At 42.3% G+C, this 21,073-nt stretch overlaps 1 protein-coding gene across 9 annotated transcripts in view; it reads left to right on the top strand.

The window, feature by feature from the left end:
* CAMSAP2 (calmodulin regulated spectrin associated protein family member 2) overlaps nucleotides 1-21,073 on the top strand; it is a 107,801-nt gene that overhangs the window by 17,431 nt on the left and 69,297 nt on the right. For all 9 annotated transcript variants that reach the window (XM_082464027.1, XM_082464028.1, XM_082464023.1 and 6 more), the window contains exon 2: nucleotides 4,737-4,996. In XM_082464027.1, coding sequence (XP_082320153.1) covers nucleotides 4,737-4,996 — 260 coding nt within the window. The remainder of the gene's footprint in view (nucleotides 1-4,736; nucleotides 4,997-21,073) is intronic.

Genomic DNA, 21,073 nt, shown 5'->3' with positions numbered 1-21,073 from the left:
TCTGAGAAACCGGGCTCTGGTTTTGGGTTTGGGGTTTCTTTGCGACGTGAAGGGTTGTGAGGATCTGGAGCTCAGGAGAGGTCCCTGCGTCTCTCAGGGCAGGGAGAGGAGTGGAGGAGGTGACTTCAGCATGTCTTGGGTGCGTGGAGGGCGCAGGGGCGCTAACTTCACTGGTGTCTTCTTTGAAGGCCGGGCTCAGTTTGGGTACTTTGCCTTGTACATGCTTAAATATTTGAGTGCCTGCTGAGTTCCAGGCACTGGTCTAGGTGCTGTGACAGAGGACAGCAAAGTATCCTGCTCTCCTCGAGGCTGCGCCGTCGCGGGAGGGGGTAGAAATAAGCTAACCTCAGCATTACGGGATAGTAGTAATTGAAACAGGATGACTGCCTGGGGTCAGGGAAGGTGTATCTGGGAGATGACCGCTGACCGAGCTCCCGATGGGAAGGGCCGACCGCAGGAGGAGGATGAGGGGCAGGGGAGCAGCTGGTGCCCAGGCCCCGAGGGACAGACGTGGCACCCTGTAGCGTCTGCGGTGTGGTGGGCCCAGAGGTGGAGGAACTTGAAGTCAAGAGCAGCCACGGCTGCGCACCTGTGCCGGCTGGGGAGCCTGAACTCAGGACAGACAATTCCTGCACTCACGGTCCCGGGTCAGGTAAGACACAGCTTTTACATCCAAAGCCCCAGTTCTCCCCACTCTGTCATGCTGCCTCCTGATGGTGGTGAATGTAGGTTAACTGAAAAAGGTTTGGTTTTGAGAGGGATACTATTGCAGAAGTAAAGAGTGGCCTAGGGGAAAACTCTCAGGTTTTTCAAAGCAGGTACAAGGAGTAAATTAGGATTACTAGTACAGAATCTGGGAGTTGAGGGGAAATTTGAAATCTGGGAGTCCCTTTAGGACAAGACTAATGACTAAAATTTTAAAAAAAATAATAACATTTTCATTCATCAAATATTTATTGCATGCTTGCCATGTATCAGGCACTAAGATGCTACGGTTTGTATTATGGGGAATAATTATGGTCCTTGCCCTCTGGTCATGTAGGAAGTACTCTATTTTTTTTTTTTTTTAAATTACTCTTTATTGGAGTATAGTTGCTTTACAACGTTGTGTTAGTTTCTCCTCTACAGCAAAGTGAATCAGCTATACGTATACATATATCCCCTCTTTTTTGGATTTCTGTGAGGTACTCATTTTAATACATCCTTGTCAACAGTGGGTTTAAAAATTATTTGCCATTTTGATAGGCAAAGTCTCATTGTAACTTTTGATTACTGGTCCTATGATTTTAAAAAAAATGTTAACTGACCATTTTTTTGTGTCTTTCGGTTAATTTAGAGTTCCAGGTGTAGGGCTTACTTTTACTTGGAGTTTTTGAAACTCACAAATTCTGTCTTAGTTATTGCCTTAGACATAATTTTTAGATTTGGAAAATAAGGCAGTGTTCCCATGGTTGAGTGGTGATATTTCTCAATTGCATTCCCCTTGTACCCCCCGACCGTTCACTGTTTTAAGGAAATCTGTGTCATTTGCTGGTGTACGGATGCAACTAGTACTAACTCAGCTTTATAGAAAAGTGCCTTGAGCAAGACTGTTTCTGTGCCCTCTGCCTGTGCCCAAGCATTTCAGGTGATGGTTAATTTCAAAGCTTAGCCTTCGTCAGGATTTATAATGACATGAGTAAGGTAGGTTCTTGCTTAAGTCCTGGTGCACAAGAAGAACTTGTCTCTTACCCTTTGCAATTCTGGGAGTGGAGTTTCAGTTTCTTGAAGTATTAATTTCTTACCTTCTTGTACTCTGGAGGTGAGGGGGAGGGTGAAACCTCTTATCTTTGATTTTGCCTGTTTATTTTCTAATATGTGGTTTCAGTTCATTTGTTTTAAAAATGTGATACAACTCCAAACTGTTTTTTAAAAAATGATAGTCTTGTACTGTTGGCAAAATGATGGACATTTTCGAAGTCTTCTTTTAAGCATATTTAGTTCTTGAAGACTTGTTCTTAAAAGTGACCTACTTTACAATACTCAATATGCAGTTTTGCATTCTTTTGGGGTGGAATAATCTGTTTTTGTCATATTCTTGAAACATTCTTTGACTTGCTGTGGATCCCTTCCCTTTTCCTTGCATTGAGATCTTTTTTGAAACTTACACTTTCATCACTTAGATTTGTGGGTTTCTCATAATAAAATGAAAATAGCCCCTAAGCTATATGTTTTCCACCTTCCAGCTTGGTGATCCTGGCAAACCATTGTCATTTTTGAATCTGTTTAGCTACAAGGTTTAGAGCTAAGACTCTGCATTTATCAGCTATGTGTCCTTGGGCAAGATAACCTTTCTTGAGTTCCTTATCTGTAAAATAGGGGCAAGAGGGTTGTTAGTATTGAACGGCAGAATGCATGTTTGTGACAGTGCCCGCACATAAAGGCCCTTATTAAGTATTATACATTCCTAATATTTTTCTGTGTATTGTCTGATTTGACAGTTCCACCAAGTTGTAATAAAGATCATGTGTGAGAATGGATGTAAAAGCCGTAAATAAATGTAAGCGGATGTACAGGTGTGGTGAAGTTTGTCATCCTGATAATGGGCAGTCACTTTTCTTTGCACAGCTAATGTTTAGGTACCAAGTCACCTGCATTAGTCACGTTTTATTGTTATGGGGGAAAAAAATCTATTATGTATACATTTTATAATAATTATCTTAAAATCAAATAATTTCCCTTTCAAATTTGCTCTATGAGCAGCTTCCATTTAGCTCCTGTGATACTAAAATTTAAGTGAGCGCCAGCACCGTGTTCTGTAGATTACAACGGAGCTCATGTACCACGCTGAGGCAGCTACTAAGTCTAAGGCTGGCTCACTACTGATTAATGCAGCTATGAAGGAAGGAAAGTGTTTTCAATTATTAAATGAGGATGATATTTTTAGATGTCTCCAAAATCCCAAATTGGTACATCTACTCTTGACCTCTTTGCAGAGTCCTGTATTCCCAGCTGCTTTTTGGATATTTCCACTTGGATACTTTTGCTATGGTTTCAAACTCAGCATATGTAAAACTAAGTTTATGATCTTGCTTCCGGAGTTGATGCTTCCTCTGATTTTCTTTTCTCTTTTTTTTTATTTTTATTTTTTTCATTTTAAATTTATTTATTTCTTTTTGGCTGCGTTGGGTCTTTTTTGCTGCGTGTGGGCTTTCTCTAGTTGCGGCGAGCAGGGGCTACTCTTCGTTGCGGTGTGTGGGCTTCTCATTGCGGTGGCTTCTCTTGTTGTGGAGCACGGGCTCTAGGTGTGCGGGCTTCAGTAGTTGTGGCACAGAGGCTCAGTAGTTGTGGCTCGCGGGCTCTAGAGCGCAGGCTCAGTAGTTGTGGTGCACGGGTTTATTTGCTCCGCAGCATGTGGGATCTTCCCGGACCAGGGCTCGAACCCGTGTCCCCTGCATTGGCAGGCGGATTCTTAACCACTGCGCCACCAGGGAAGCCCCTTGATCATTTATTGCTTAGTGTTGTCTCCAGTTTCTGAATTGCTGAACTTTACCTGTCTGTCTAGATTATTTGTAGACTGCTGGCTCCTTGAGGGTAAGGATTATTTCTAGAACCATACTCATATATAAAGTGAACGTGCAATCATTATGATACTATTATTTGATGAAAATATCTTTCTAAATGATAGGACTTGTCAAAAACTGTAAGATAAAACTGCTGCGGAGTATATTAATGCTTGCGAATACGCCCTTTGGAAGGCCGACGTTGCTGAGCGCGGAGGCGTTACCGAGCTCGTGCTAGAGCTGCCCGTTCAGGAGGCTCCTTGGGCGGCGCGTGGCCCCGAACCCTCGTTCCCCGGAGAAGGCAGGCGGGGGCCTGGCTGGTGTCGGGCCAGAGCTGCCAGGTTCTGTGGCTGTGGCTCTACGCCGGCGTCCTGCTCAGCTGCCCGCCTTTCCTCGTGGGGGACGATGCCCGTCCTTGCCTGCCGTTCTTCCCGGGGGATGGCCTGGCCGCCAGACAGAAACGCAGAGACCGTCCCGTCGCCCAGCTGCCCTGTCTGTCTCCCCCGAAGGGAGCAGCTGGGTGCCCAGGAAGGCTTTTTGGGGTGGGGTGGGGTGGGGGGTCGGAGGGAAGGCGGAGGAAACAGGGCTTCCTGGTGCTGGGGACTTGCAAGGGTGGTTCTCCGTGCACCGCGGCGGTAGCTGCCCCTCAGCAGCCGCCGCGGGCCAGCGGGAAGGGAGAGGCCAGGCGGGAGGCAGAGGCACGGCACGCGGCGGGCGGGTTCTGCCTGGCAGCGGCGAGCTGGGCAGCTGTGGGCAAAGGATTCTATACTCCCAGGCGTCGAGGCCTGGCGGTCCCCGGAAATAGCTGTTATCGTGCGTTTCCTGGTTGACCGCTTGAACGTGAGCGGATTCGCTGGAATGGGCTTTTCGGAGCCTTGTAGCTCACTCTCCGTGTTCGAGCGTGCACGTGGGAATACCTTCCGCAGACTCGCTGGACAGAAGACGTCTCTCCTTGATCGCTTGCTAGTCGCTTTTTAGCATATACGCGGAACCGTTATCTTCTGTAAAGGCAAATTCTATCTCTTTCTCGTTCCAGATTACCTGCCAAGGTCGAATAAATCATCTTTTCAGTTAAAGGGTTATTTGTTATTTTTAGAAGGAATCTTAACTTTTAAGACATGAATAATTATTAGATAAACTGTGTTTCTTTTATAGAAATCTTGTTAAGAAATTGTTTCCCCTTAATCTTTGCAGAAAATGTGCCAGAGGAGCTTGGAGAGCCGTTTTACACAGACCAGTACGACCAAGAGCACATCAAGCCGCCTGTTGTTAATTTGCTTCTCTCGGCCGAGCTGTACTGTCGCGCTGGGAGCCTCATCCTCAAGAGCGACGCTGCAAAACCCCTTTTGGGCCATGATGCTGTCATCCAGGCTTTAGCACAGAAAGGTCTTTATGTCACTGACCAAGAAAAACTGGTAACAGAACGCGATCTCCACAAGAAACCCATACAGATGGTGAGTCTTTATACACCCAAGATCATTTTGTTTCAAGTGTGTACGTTTGTGAATTGTATTATAATACAGAGGGACATAGGTTTTACAATCGGATTGTCATCTCTGCCTAGAGTTGAAAAAATACCTTTTTTCTTACAAGCCGCATTTTCAGGTTAAGGAACATTTTTTTTAAATTGAAGTATAGTTGATTTACAGTGTTGTGTTTCAGGTGTATAGCAAAGTGAACAAATTAAGGAAGATTTTAATAAACTATTTTGGGATGTTTGGTGCTATTCTAATACCTGGGAGAAACAACTACATAATTTTCAACTAAACTAAAGTGATTTCTTTTTTGATTTAAAAACTTTTTTCCATCATAGAGACTGGAAGAGATGTAAAGTGCATCCTTTTATTCTCATGAGGAAAGAGATGGGATTTGTAAGTGTTCATTTACATGCTTGGACGACCTCTTGGTAAATGTCTGCATATCAGATATTTTAGTTTATTTAACAACTTGAATTCATTCTTGTGGAAAACACACAATGAAGGGCTCTGCGCTGGCTTGGGACTAGCAGGCAGGCCTCTCTCATGATAGTCTCTGGAGACACACAGATGCTTGAGTTCATCGTATGCTGCTTCCATCTGCGGTACCGCTTTAGCTCAGGTTTACAAAACCCTGGGCATCGTCGAGAATGGCATTAGAACAGTGGATTCGCACATTTAATTAAATCATGCTCTTGCATGAGACTGGTTGTCTTACTTCGGAGGAAGGAGAGAGATATACGAGAAGACTATATGAAATTTTGAAATTGAAGAATTTCAAAGAATGAACGAAAATTAGTTTACCAAATATAGTGCTGAAAGAGATGATTGACCCACTTTTGCTTCCTGCCTATTTTCCTTCTTAAAAAAAAACACTATTACTTTCAAGAAATGGAGAATAACGTCTCAAGAAAAATTTAATGAATTTACTAATAGATTTATAATAGAATTATTAAGGAAAACTAAGAGTGTTTATTATCAGATGTGAGATTTTCACCTCTCACTGACGGCTTCAGGTCCACCTTGCGGGTTCCCGCTGATGGTTGGGCACCTGTCTCTGTGCACGTCATACACGTGAATGGCTTGCCAGCACCAGGGCTGAGCAGGTTCTACTCAGGTGTCCCCACAGGTGCTCACTGCCACCTCTCTACAGTCGCTGCGCTGCGGGACGCTCCTGCTCTGATTATTTTTACTTCCACGGTTCAGGCCAAATGGATGGTTATAAAGCACGTCCGCGACGTTGAGTCTCTGTGCTTGCTCAGTACCCATTCTTTCAGGTACCAAAGATACACGTCACATGACCTGGTCCTTCTAGCGTTAGAGGAGGTTATCTATTTTAGATCCTCTTTAATAAGAGTGAAACAAACTTACCACATTTTCTTCATTATTTTTCCTAGTGCAGCTTGTGTGTGTGAAGATACAGGTTTGGTAGACGACTAATCGCGTTCCTGTCAGGTTTCTTTCACTCTGTATCGATCCTGCTGTTAAATCTGACTCCAGTAGAGGAGGTTTAAGGGACATGATGTAAATGATACGGCCTCTGGTTCTCTGGGTCTTGCTTCTGTCTGTGGGCATCAGGCACTCACGCTTGACTACATCACCTTCACCCTTGCAGTGTCGCACCTACTGATCTGTGTTTTAATTGTATACTTTCAGTTTTTCTTACAGTTTGATTTAAAGTTTTCCAGTTGCTGTGAAATTTTGATTGACGATGCTGTAGTATAACTATTTTCTAAGACCTATGTGGGAAAATTTCTCAGAGTACTGGTAAAAGCTTTGTTTCCTGAGAAACTGTTTGGTCTGCTTTTAGAGTACGAAGAATCAGTTTCCTGCCTTGTCCTGCTCTTTGAGAAGTATAATGAAAACTGGTATGTTTAACTGTACTGAATATATTGACCCCTACCACCCTTCCCACCTCTAAATTATCTTGGCATGTTTGAGATCTTTTATTTCTGTTTGCTGCCTCACAGCCTTTTGGGGGAAAGAAATGTGTGGTGGTAGCGGAAATATCATTCTAAGGCAAGTTTGACTAACCAGATTTTATTAACTTGGGGTGGGTGGGGATTGCAAGCAATGCCTTTTTTTTAAAATGAGAACACCCGTTGGAGAGCATATGCTTTCTGTCACAGTACTTATAAAGACAGATTTTGAGAGTATAGCCTTTAAAATGTTTTCTTCTGTATTTATATCCATGGGCAAGTGTTTTCAGGCATTATGTTTCAAAGCCAGTTAATAGCTATGATGTAGTAAAGTTTATTCAGCACCTAATCGTTATCTGTCAGATTGCGAGAAGGGGTTGTAGTTGTGGTCTGCCTGATGGCTGCCACACATATGTGAGTAAAGGACAGATGTGAACCAGGCACAGTTGCAGGGCTGGAAGCACAGGCTCTGAGAGCTGACACTAACACGTGAGTCGGCGTTAGGCGTACGGCGAGTTGTGTGCGTTGAAACCACAGGGGAGCGCCTTCAACCAGAAGTGTGTTCTGGCCCAGATCGGGTTAGCGATCAGATTATTTGTCAGCACAAATACTGGTATGTAGGATGGCGTGAAAATTGAGGGACTTGTACAGCAAGTGGAGCCAGATGTTAAGAATGATAGCTTTTGAACTTTCCTCCACAGCAAAACGAAGTTGCACGTAGATCGTGTTTGGTGTCATCAGGTTGGGCTGGGGGATTTGATCCACGTCATAAAATCTTAAATCCATAGAACTGTAGAGCCCGAAAGAGCATTAGAGATCAGGAACCAGCGTGTGGTAGAAAAATTCCCAGTCAGGAGGAGCCTGGGGGACACGAGTCCGTGGGGACTTTGAACACAGACCCCCGGCCCCCAGGGCAGAGCTGCTAGCATAGAGCCTTTAGAAGACGGGTCAGTACATGTATTTCCAAACAAGTGTTCAAGGTGGTTTCTATGATCAAGAATGTGATCTGGGAAATTTGATCTAATCCAGAGTCATTTCAAATACATAAAACTTAGAATTTAGAGAGGTTAAGTGATTTGCCTAGGGTAACACTGTTATTCAGTAGCAAAAGTAGAATTAGAATCGGAATGAGCTAAAACCGTGACTTTCTAATTTAGCGTGCTGTAATTTGAAGCAAATTTGAGCACTTAAATATTTGGACTCATACTATCTAAACCGCAGACTGCTTATGAATCAAACTCTTGGTTGTAAATCAGCTTTCCAGCCGTGTTTGTATATGTAGGAAATAAGAGTTGATATTTATAAAACCCCACTAAAGTAAATGTATATAGTATGTGTGATATGAAATAAGGAGATTGATTTTCATATTTGATTTATAAAATAACGTTTATTATTTACTCAGATCTTGTTTTGGAACAATCATCATCATATAACAAAAATTTTATTTTGAAGTGCTTTCTTTTACTGAGTAGCAAAAAGATTTAACACTCTGCTTAATTAATGGAAATTAAAGTGGGCTGATAAATCATTTGATAAGTAAGGCATAAAATGTCCTCTCAGTGAACTGTCAGGATTGTTATAAGGGAAGTTCTTGGATATTCAGAAAACAGAAGCTAAAAAGTTAGCACGCATCCCTGCTGCTGTCTGTTACACTGCTTTGTAGTAGTGGCAGGCCGGTGAAGCTGTGTTTAAAACACAGAAAGATGATGGAAATATTTGTTTACCCTCAAGAAGGACATTCCTGTAGGTAAAGAAGCGTTACTCTATTTTATTACGTTTTGTGGTCTGTGCATTCACCTGACCACTGACACCTCCACTTGAGTGATGTGGGACTTAGAATCCAGTGAGGAAGAAGATTGGAAAAAATGCTAATTAGCATGAAATAAGTGCTCTAAGTATGAGTTTAAGCCATAGGCGTCGGGAACGTACAGATGGGCGTGATGATTTCTGCCGGGGAGGATGAGGAAAGGCTTCAGAGGATGAATGATTAATGGGGTTTCAGTGGTTGGGAAAAGGGGTGGGGGACAGAGGTGACTGGCCTGAAGGAATTCTTGACCCAAGTTTGACCTGAAAGCGTATGTGTCACTAATTACAGTGTTGCCTGTGTGGAGACATAAATGTGAGATGAGGCTAAAAAATAGGGTGGGCTTCCTAGATGGTGAGGAGGCTACGAGCCGAAGCTGAGGGTCTGTAACTTTTTTTGTGGTTACAGGATCGTGGAATAAATTTTCATACTATTTTTCTGGGGTTTTTGGTGGTGGTAGTGGTGGTTTGTTGGCTTTTTTTTTCCAGCCTGCATCAAGCAAACAAAACCCGGCAAAACACTGTGAAGCACTTAGTGTGCTGATTTGCTTATATCCAGCTGTGTACATGTTCACGTAGCACCCCACCTGGAAGCCCTTTTCGTTTAGCTTACTCTGTGCCAGGCAGTGTGCTTCCAGCTTTCACCCCCCCGTCTCACATGATTTAAATCTTACAACAATCCTTAGAGGACAGTGTATGGTCCCCGCTCTCCGGATGAGGAAGCCGAGGCTCTGAGAACGCGGCCCCGGAGCCAGCGCAGGGAGGGGCGGAGGCAGGCGGGATTCAGGCCAGCTCTGCCGCGGCTGGCTGGCTGTAGTTTCGTCTTTGCCTGGATCCGGGAAGTCCTGGGGGGAAGTCCTGGGAGGTGGGCCGAGAGGAGCGGGTGGGAGGAGAGCGGGGCTGTAGGCGGGAGGGAGCAGGGCCGTGTGCCTCTGGAAGTCTGCGCGGCCCTCTGCCCTGGCTTCTGCTCCCGTAGCCTTGTGGGCGGGTGAAGCAGAGCTGTGATCAGGTCTTCCTGGGCGGTGGTTTAACACTGTGCATGGTGATCCCCCGGTTACCACCCATTCTGCTGGGCACACGGAAAGCGTGGGACGGACGAGCCAAGCTGGGGGAGCATCGTGTAGTCCTTCCTCCTTGTTCTCCCTCCCTCCCTCCCTGCCAACTGCCAACACACTGGTCCAGTCAGCAGCTGTTGTTGGGATTTCCTTGGCACCTCTGTCACTGAACTCAGGGTCCTGTACCCATGTAGGAGCTTTAAAAATCTTTTCTCCATTGAAGAAGGTTAAAAATTGCACTTTAGAGGAAAAGGATTATATAAATGTAACATGATAGTAGTGGTTGAGAAGGTACTTATTTCTAGTCACCTTTGTATAATAATGCCTTACAAACTTATGAGCAGAGCTCGTCTGTGAAAAATTATTTTAAATTCTCACAGCCATTGTTGAGCAGGGTTTTTCTTCATGCCCAGCGCCGGGTCTTTCTGTTTCCTGTGGATCATGTACCTAGTTTGGGCTCCATTAGTATTTCGAGGTAACATGTACGCCTCAGTTACAAATTCACATCATCTTTTGATATCTTACAACCGTGTTTATTGTGTTTGAGTTTATTTGTAACAGTTATTTAGAACTCCAAATTACTTTCTCATGGAAATAACTTGACAACTGGTGCTTATTTTACCAGATGATCTCACAGTAACCTTTATATTTATAATAAAACTGAAGTCAGTCAGGCCGTTTATTAATGTATTCAGTTTAGTTGTGGAGCTTCTGTCGTGTACTCTGTATTACCTGCTGTGATGAAAAAGAGTCCCTGTCCTTCAGTGGCTCACTTTCTACTGGAGATTATAGAAACATAAGCAAACTGTAGTACGCACGTTTCAGGAGTACAGAGGCACCAAGCTCGGTCCTACTCTTAGTCTGAGTCTTGAAGGCTCTGAAGGGGTTGCCAGGTGGGCACAGAAGCGCCTGTTGTAGGTGGTGCGTGAGTGCCAAGGGTGTGAGAGCCGTGTGCACCGTCACAGCTTTAGCCCAGGGTGCATGTCGGGGCCGATGAGAACCGAGGCCAGAGCGTTGGATGGGGACAGGGCACGGGTGAGCTTCTGTGTCCCCCAAGTGTCAGTTCATCCTGGAAGTGATGGGGCTTTAAACCAGGGATGAAGGCATCAGACTCATGTTACAGTCACTCTGCTGTGGGAGAGACACCACTGGAGGCCGTGGAATTGCAGGAGAAGCGTTTTTGAGGTGGAATTGAGATGATTTTTTTTTTTAAGCTGTCCCTAGCCCCCCCCCCCCCGCCCCGGTAACCATAAGTTCCTTGTCTAAGTCTGTGAGTCTGTTTCTGTTTTGTAAGTAAGTTCATTTGTATCATTGTTTTTTAGATTCCACATGTAAGTGATATCATATGGTATTTGTCTTTCTCTGTCTGACTGACTTCACTTAGTGTGATAATCTTCAGGTCCATCCCTGTTGCTGCAAATGGCATTATTTCATTCTTTTTAATGGCTGAGTAATATTCCATTGTATATATGTACCACATCTTCTTTATCCATTTCTCTGTTGATAGACACTTTTAGGTTGCTTCCATGTCTTGGCTATTGTAAACAGTGCTGCAGTGAACATCGGGGTGCATGTATCCTTTTGAACCAAGTGTTTCTCCAGATATATGCCTATGAGTGGGATTGCTGGGTCATATGGTAATTCTATTTTTAGTTTTTTAAGGAACCTCCATAATGTTCTCCACAGTGGCTGTATCAATTTACATTCCCACCAGCAGTGTAGGAGGGTTCCCTTTTCTCCACATCCTCTCCAGCATTTATTGTTTGTAGATTTTTTTGATGATGGCCATTCTGACCTGTGTGAAGTGATACCTCACTGTAGTTTAAATATTCATTTCTCTAATAGTAATTTTAAGCATCTTTTCATGTGCCTCTTGGCCATCTGTATGTCTTCTTTGGAGAAATGTCTCTTTAGGTTTTCTGCCCATTTTTTGATTGGGTATTTGTTTTTTTTGGTATTGAGCTGCATGAGTTGTTTGAAAATTTTGGAGACTGATCCCTTGTCGGTTGCATTCTTTGCAAATATTTTCTCCCATTCTGTGGGTTGTCTTTTCGCTTTGTTTATGGTTTCCTTTGCTGTGCAAAAGCTTTTGAGTTTAATTGGGTCCCATTTGTTTATTTTTGTTTTTACTTCCATTACTCTGGGAGATGGATCAAAAAATATATTGCTGCGATTTATGTCAGATAGTGTTCGGCCTATGTTTTCCTCTAAGAGTTTTATGGTATCAGGTCTTACGTTTAGATATTTAATCCATTTTGAGTTTATTTTTGTGTGTGGTGTTAAAGAGTGTTCTAATTTCATTTTTTGACATGTAGCTGTTCAGTTTTCCCAGCACTGTTTATTGAAGAGACTCTCTTTCCTGCATGTAATAGTCTTGCCTCCTTTGTTGTAGATTAATTGACCATAAGTGTATGGGTTTATTTCTGGGCTTTCTGTCCTGTTCCATTGATCTGTGTGTTGGTTTTTGTGCCAGTACCACACTGTTTTGATGACTGTAGCTTTGTAATATAGTCTGAAGTCAAGTCCTCAGTTGGGAAATGAAGAAGAGAACCTAGGATAAGGACTGGCCAAAAGATTTTAGCCCTTACATCAACTCCAAGTAATTAATTGTTGGCTTACTGCTAGAAGCTGGGAAAACCAGCTCTTTGGTTTCGCTTCGTTCTGGGAGCCTCAGGGTCTAGATTTTAGCTCCCCATCCTCTGTTGCTTCTGGTGGTTTCGAATGCTGATCCTTTTACCTAATAGGTTAAAAAAACAAAATAAGTAAAGGGATAGCCTTTTAGTTTAAAAATCTTGAGCTGATGGTCTTACATCTTATTTTTAGTCAGAAAGATAAAGGTTACTCTAAGTCTTGTCTTAAGCTTCTCTTTTCTTCTTAGCACCTGTTGAAAAACATAAGGATGTATGTAAGTGAAAGTGGGTCTTTGTTGTACTAAGGAATGAAGTAAGATTGATATGCATTTTGTTAGAAATGTCTGGTTTTTTAGTTTGTTATGTTACATTTATATATTTACCAAGAAGATGGATGGGAATTCACTTCTTTAATGTACTTACTGAGTTCCCACTATGTACTCTAGGCTAGGCGTTGGTGATGAAGTCTATGGTCTCTGCCCTAAAGATGCTCCTGGAGACCTGAGGTGAGGAGTCACATGGATTGAAGGATCTGTAGTGTGAAAATGGGTTAGGACCGAAGGTGGAGAGTTGTGGGGATGAAGTCAGGTATGAGGAGAGTTGAACATACTTTACAGATGTTAATTATCCATGCAATATCTGATACAGGTGTTAGTATCACTGTTTTATAGATGAGGAAACTGACACTCCGAAAGGTGAGTTAACTTGCCCAAAGCCAGACAGGTGAGAAATGCTGATGCTCGGGCTTAGCTTGTATCTGCTGACTCCCAAGCCCATGCTCATCCCGTTTATACGTATGGCCTTGCAAAAACCCTAACACACACACACACACACACACACACACACACACAAACAACCCTACTATTTCTGTAGTGCTTAACAGCTTATAAAGCATTTAGCCTTTTTTTTTTTTTTTTGGTAACAACTAGGAAAAGTAAATAGGGCAGTTATTACCATCTCTTTTTACAACAAGTAAGGAAACGTTATTAATGGATGTTGTTAGTAGCTACTTGTTCAGTTCCTACTGGAAGAGGTGTGCAAAGAGGCAGTGAACAGATGGTGATTGTGTAGCCAGTTGGTGACAGAACAGTGACAATCTCGGGCCTCCCTGACTCCTGACCCAGTGCTTGTTCTGCACATACACTGTGCTGCCACCCTTGTTCCTGTCCTTGTGGATTTTATTCTGCGTGGATTCTGGGGAGACCGGCAGAGAATGTCAGCGTGAAGCAGGATGTGACACAGGGAGAGGGTGTGCAGCAGACACACGGAATGGTGAGAGGAGTGGGTTAGGAACCCCAAGGGCAGGGCGGGTCGGCGGGAAGGGGAGTTGTTCTGGTTGCCCAACCGAGGGGCTGTCTTAGTCTCTTCAGGCTGCTATAACAGAATCCCACAGACTCCGTGGTTTATGAACAAGCGAAATTTACCCCCCCTCCCCAGTTCTGGAGGCTGGGAAGGCCAAGGTCAAGGAGTCAGCATGGTCGGGTTTTGGTGAAGGCCTTTTCTGGGTTGTAGGCTGCCAGTTTCCCGCTGTGGCCTCACATGGGGGAACGGGTAGGGAGCTCTCCGGAGCCTCTCTTACAAGGGCACGAATCCCGTTCACGAGGACCCCACCTCGGGACCTGACCACCTCCCAGAGGCCCCGCCTCCTCGTGCCATCACCTGGGGCTTTAGGGTTCAGCATAGGAGTTTTGGGGGAACACAGACATTCAGATCACAGCAGGCACTCTTCTTGCATAGGGACATCTCATTTAGTGGCAGCTGACGTATGAAGATACAGACTTTAAAAAATAGAGTGATTCACTTTGCAAAATAATTTTTAAATTTTAAAAATGCTTTACACCAGGATTTATTTTCACAACAAGTGCTTTAGAAAAATATGACTTTTAATAACCCAAGTTTTTAAGAATATGTGAAATGAAAAATATCGTCCTTATTATAATGTTCAATGTAATGTTCATCATTTTAAAAGACTTGCTCTTACATATAGTGCACAGTCTCCTTTATCTGTTGAAAACATACTTTATATTTCTCATTTTTCCCCAGCTTTATTGATAAAACTTGCATATGTTTAAGGTGTATAATTTAATGTTTTAATATACACATATACTATGTATACTGATCATATCGAACCAAATATTATGCCTAGTGCATAGTGCTTAAAAATGAAATGTTAATTTCTGGCCATAAAAATCAGATGTTTTAGACAAATTGGGATGGTGGAGAGTTTGTTTCCCCAGAGACCATGTCTGCACTCCCTCCCTGCTGTTGCTGGTTTATCCAGGGGTAGGAGGGCTGATTGCATTGTGCAGCGGCGAGGAACTCACAGCACTGTGGTGGAAGGCGAGGCCGAGCTCGCAGGTGCCCTGCCGAGGCCCCGGAGCCCTTCGGTCTCTGTCCTTCCTGAGCCCCCTGGTCCAGCGCTCCCAGAGTCTGTGCACTGCTTCAGTGTCCCCATCAGTAAGTCCCAGTTGTTGTTTAAATTAGCGTAATTAATTCAACAGACTCCGCTGCCCGCCATTAAAAGAAACGTAGCTAAACATTAAATAAAGAAGCCACTCATTTCCCTTTATTTCCAGGTGAGGACAGATTTAACCGTAAAAGTAAAGTTTTTAGAGCAAAAAGAGACCATCACAACCATCTGGCCTGGAGTTTTGAAATTCTCTTGCCTAAGACTCACAGTTAGAAATACATTCTGCCTCAGGACCCACGCCTGGTCTAGCTGGATACACGCATGTGACAGTTATCCTTGTAACTTGATTTTTTTCCTGTTCTATTTGGAAAAAATGTGGACTGCAATTGACTGAACCTACTTCACGCGTGACCATGAGTGGGGCATAAACCCACGTTTAAAATTGCTTGTTTAGTTTTTTTTTTATAGGGAAGAATGGTGAAATGACAGTGTTGGTACTGAAAACTAAATAACCATACTCGTGTTTTTCTTAAAAATGTATTCTAATATACAAGTTACCAACGTGTGTCTGTTTTAATGAAAGGAACTGTGGGAATAGAGTTTGTATGTGGACTTGCCTCCTTAAGATTTATGTTACCTGGGGATTTCCCTGGCAGTCCAGGGTTTAGGACTCAGCGTTTTCACTGCCGTGGGCCCAGATTCAATCCCTGGTCTGGGAACTAAGATCCCACAAGCCACACAGTGAGGCAAAAAAAAAAAAAAAAAAAAAAAAAAAATATATATATATATATATATATATATCTGTCTATCTGTCTTATCTAATTTCTATGGTATACTGCTGCCAGATTAATTTTCCTGAAATAACCCTTTGATATCTGTCTTATTTTCCAATTTAAAAATTTTAATCATTTTATTTGACTTGAAATGCAGTATACATTACGGATTCAGATGCGTATTCTTTTAAAAAAATTTGACTTTCAGAGCTAGTGTCTAAAGTGTGGTGTAACAAATTACTTCAGACTTTGTCTGTAAAATAGATAATTCACTTGTAAATAATGAAAGTTTTATTCTTTCGGTTTGTAATCTCATCTCCATAACATATTCAACGTAGCAAAAGCTAAGATAACTTAGGAAGTTATCTGATATTACAGACCTGCCAGCAGTACTTTTTGATGATTATTGAAGGTGAAGTAAATGTATATTAACTAGGACTTTTCACCTTTTCAAAAGAGAAGAAAGATAACTATTCATTGTAGGTTACTAAACTTAAGTAGGTAGTACTGTAGAGGATGATTTTTCTTTATTTATATGATATACAGTGTTAGTAGATATAATTGGAGCGCCAAGATTGAGCTGTGTTAGCAGGTTGGGTGTAGAAATGCGGGTTTTTCTAATCTGCACATTTACAGCCCAGTGCTGTCCAGCGGTGCACGGCCCCAGCAGTGGTTCTCGGCCACCGACACCCCAGTCTGTGTCCAACAGATTGATCCCCCATCCCCATCCCCATGATACAGACCCATTTTTGTAGCTTGGTAGATTGTGGTAGTTTAGCAGATTGTTTTTAATTAATGTCAGTGATGAGATTTAAAGAAGGAAAATAGATGATTATTTAAAAACTTTACCAAAAAAAAAAAAAACTTTACAGACTGTTCCATTTGAATGCTTGCCTGTGTTTAGACACCTGGATAAATGAGCTTCTGTAATGGGGAAAAAAAAAAAATCTTGGTAATACTCGATTTCTTCTGAGCTCGCACTGTTCTGTGGTTGAAAAGAGGGTTTTAATGAGCTGTGTTACAAAGTGAGCTGTGTTACAAAGCTGTCCCTGGGGCCTGTCTTTTCAGGAAGTTCTATACTTTCAGGGATCTAAGAATGCTGATTATTGTTTTCCTGAAGCTAAAATATTTAGTTTGTGGTAAACAGTCCAACTAGTACACAGATTAAAAAGGTAACTTCAGAGAGTGATGAGGACCATGAAGCAGATACAAGCGGGATGATGGGATGGAGCGATCGAGGGAATTGTGTGCGTGCCCATCGTGGATAGAATGGTTGGGGCAGCCTTGCGTGTGAGAATGAGCAGAGGTCTCCACGGGGGGTCAGTTAGGCTGAGATAAGGGGGAGAGCATCGCTGACAGAGGGAGCCTCAAAATAAATCAGCTTCACGTCTGGATGATAAAGTTCCTACTAAGAGTTTCCTGGAGGAAACATGTTCAGGAACTTGAAACTTCAGGGCCACATTTATTTGACTTGTAATTTGTACAGTATGAACTGCTTGATTCGTTCAGTAATACTGGCTGAGAATTACTGTGGGCCTAGGCGGTAGGAGATGGTGATGAGAAGACAGCCCAAGCCTTGCTTTCGCAGAGCTAATATTTTAGTAGCGAAGATGAGCAATAAAAAGCTAAGCAAATTGTAATAATTGCAGATAGTAGTAAATGCTCGGAAGAAGATAAATCAGAAAGAAAGAGGCAGAGGGAGTGAAGCATGCTGTTTCCATAGGAGGTGGTCGGGGAAGGCTTGTCTAGAGAGTTGACATTTGAACTGAGACCTAAATACCAGAAAGCAGCAGCATGTGTGACATCTGGGAAAAGAACAATCCAGGGAAAAGGGACAGCAAGCTAAAGGCCTGGATGTGTGTTTCAGGAACTGAAAGAAGGCCACTGAGGTTGGGTCATGAGCAAGATGATTAGTGGTGTTGAGCATCTTTTCATGATGCCTGTTGGCCATCCATATGTCTTCTTTGGAAAAATGTCTATTCAGGTCCTCTGCCCATTTTTTAATTTTTTTTTTTTTTTTGGTTGCTTTTTTTTGGTCTTTTTTTTTTTGTCTTTGTTTGTTTTGTTTTTGATTTGAGTTGTATGAGTTCTTTGTATATTTTGGGTATTAGCCCCTTATCATTTGCAAATACCTTCTCCCATTCAGTAGGTGGCCTTTTTGTCTTGTTGACGGTTTCCTTCACTGTGCAAAAGCTTTTAAGTTTGATGAGGTCCCATTGGTTTATTTTTGCTTTTCTTTCCCTTGCCTGAGAAGACAGATCCAGAAAAAGATCACTAAGACCAGTGTCAAAGAGTGTACTGCCTGTATTTTCTTCTAGGAGTTCAGATCTTACATTTAGGTCTTTAATTGATTTTGAGGTTTATTTTTGTGTATGATGTGAGAAAATGTTCTAATTTAATTCTTTTACATGTAGCTGTCCAGTTTTCCCAGCACCACTCATTGAAGAGACTGTCTTTCCCCCACTGTATTTCTTGCCTCCTTTGTTGTAGATTAATTGACCATAGATGTGTGGGTTTATTTCTGGGCTCATTATTCTGTTCCCTTGATCTATATGTCTGTTTTTGTGCCAGTACCGTACTGTTTTGATGACAGTATAGTATAGTCTGAAGTCAAGGATCGTGACACCTCCAGTTTTGTTCTCTTTTCTCACAATTGCTTTGGCTGGAGTCCATTTCTTATCAATATTTCTCTTTCCTGGGTATAGACAAAAGGGAAGGATGTGAGGGCTTAGAAAAGAGAGTGTATTTCCTTTTCCTTAAGCCAATTTTATGATTAAAAGGATTTAGATTTTTTTTTTTTTTTGTCTGGATGATAAAGCTACTTCAGAAAAACACTTAAAACTGACTGGAAAAGAGATGGTGGAAAATCTTGGATAATAATCTGGAAGGAAATAGAATATCGTATTTATCTCCATTTTTTTCTTACAGTGTTTTATTTTTATTGAGATACAATTGACATATAACACTGTATTAGTTTTAGGTGTACAGCATAATGATATATGTTTATATTGCAGTAGGTTCAGTTTTATCCCTACTATTAAGCCTTTTGTTGTTTCTGTTTGGGAGATGAGGATGGAGAGGGAGTACTGATCTTCCACACAAAAAAACGGCTTTATCTGCTAAAGCTTTTTTCTTTTTCTTTCTTTTTTTTTTTTTTTAAAACTCTATAACAAGTCATTTTTTTAGAAAGAGTGAATCACAGAGTTCAGCTTATTTTTGTATGCTGGAGCCAAAATGAAATTCCTCAGATAAAGTTCTAAATAGGGAAAAATTGTTTACGACTTTACGGTTATCCATCCAGCTAACAGAGAGGGTGCTTTTTGTACAGAATCAGCTCCACAAAGTCAGGGCCGTGTTGATCACGTTGTGTTCCCAGCTCTTGGCCCAGAGAAGACGCTGCCTCAGTGAAGGAAGAAGAGATGTTAGTGAATATTTAAATTAAGAATTAAATCTACTTTGAAAGAGAAGTCATTCAGAATTACAACTGAGAGAGTGGTAGAGATGTGGTTTTTGTTTTTGTTTGCCTACAGATTTGAGTAGCGTGAGCTGTAATTACTCATGACACGACACACATGTTTACTGAGCTTCCAGATGAGGTCTTCTGGGGGAGGGAGGCCCTGAGAATCTAATTAAGTGATGACATTGTTGGCTTTCTGCTTTACCATTTTAATACAGTAAGTGCCTGTCTGCTTTCAGATAATCAGCTGAGGATCATGTGTTGACTTCTCTCTCCACCTCTGCTTTCTGTATCCAGCTGTGCTGTTTAAAACTTCACAATTCATATTCATATATCAAATCACCAGGATGTACATTTTAAATGTCTTAACCATTTTATGTCAGCCATACCTCAGTAAAGCTGAAATTTTTTAAAAATTCACATTAATTAATTCTGTTTATAACACAGAATTAATTAATGCATTTTTACCAGTTTGTTTTCATGAAGTGAAGTATGCTTGAGATATAATCAGGTCTATTAATACCAAGGATATATTTTAGAAACTAAATCCAGTTACAGTAGATTTTAGGTTGTTGCTCAGATTCTTTCATTATATAGTTACGTGGTATTTCTCTAGAAATATTTTAATTATAAAGTAACTTCAGAGTTTTATTGCATTTGGCCAGAGCCATTTTTTGGTAGGAGCAGATTAAATCCAAGGAGTCATTGACCCCTAGCTTCTGCCTAGTTGCTTAGCCCAAGATGGTAAATGAAGCCAATGAGAGTCTCTGCTTCAGAAATCTGAACAAACCATGGAAGGAATTTGCTTGTTAGCAGATTGAGAAACTAAACAGAGAGTCCTGAGGAGGGAGAGTTAGGGCGGGGAAGGCATGGCAGACGGTGGAGTTAGGGGCAGGGAGAGTGCCTGGAAAGGGTCACAACCATCTTTTCATATTGATGAATATAGACCCATGCCATCATTTTTGAAGACTGTACAATACTCTGTGGTGTGAAAAGACCATCATTTATTTGCCCAGTTCCTTGATGGATGTTTAGAACCTCCCTGCACTGAAAGATTTGTAAGTGTAACAATGACATGATCAGAGTTCCACGTTTAAAACATAGAAATAATGAGACTGTGTAACTAAGACTGAGCAGACTGAGTGCATATTGTAGCGACCTTTATTGAGATAGGGAAAAGGGGAGAGGAGGAATCGGCAATGCCGGAAATGGCCATGCTGCGGTGAATAGAGGCTTCACTTTGGGGTGGGTTAGGTTTAAGATGCCTTCAGGACATCCAGGAAGAGATGCCCGTTGAGGTGTGTGCTGAAAATAGATTTGGGAATCACCTGAGTAGTCCTGGATAGTTGAAGCCATGGGATTGAGATGACCGGGGAGGGCATGTTTTAGAGTAAAGAGAGAAGGTTAGGGATGGAATTGTCAGAAACAACAAATATTTAAGTAATGCACAGAAGACACTGTGGAGAACAGACAAGGGTGTAGGATGAAGAATTGAACATTTCTTGATAGTATCAAGAGTCTTCTTGTTCTGACGACATCTATTTTTCTTAATGATTTTTATCCTCATTTTGCTCGGTAATTATTTTTTGGTCTTGTATCCCAGACTGGGAAAATATTTTAACCTGTCTGTTTAATATGTAGAACATCATGATATATTAAGAATGATCTCATAGATTTTTCTAAAGTAGTTTTGAAAAAAACCCTTAAGTTTCCTTTAAAAAAATAATGAGGGGGGGCTTCCCTGGTGGCGCGGTGGTTGAGAATCTGCCTGCCAAGGCAGGGGACACGGGCTCGAGCCCTGGTCTGGGAAGATCCCACATGCCGCGGAGCGACTAGGCCCGTGAGCCACAATTGCTGAGCCTGCGCGTCTGGAGCCTGTGCTCCGCAACAAGAGAGGCCATGATAGTGAGAGGCCCGTGCACCGCGATGAAGAGTGGCCCCCACTTGCCACAGCTGGAGAAAGCCCTCGCACAGAATTGAAGACCCAACACAGCCATAAATAAATAAAT

This window comes from Balaenoptera physalus, assembly GCF_965194825.1.
Source record: "Balaenoptera physalus genome assembly, chromosome: 1".
In the NCBI taxonomy this organism is placed as follows: domain Eukaryota; kingdom Metazoa; phylum Chordata; class Mammalia; order Artiodactyla; family Balaenopteridae; genus Balaenoptera; species Balaenoptera physalus.
This window is presented reverse-complemented; position numbering and strand designations above follow the sequence as displayed.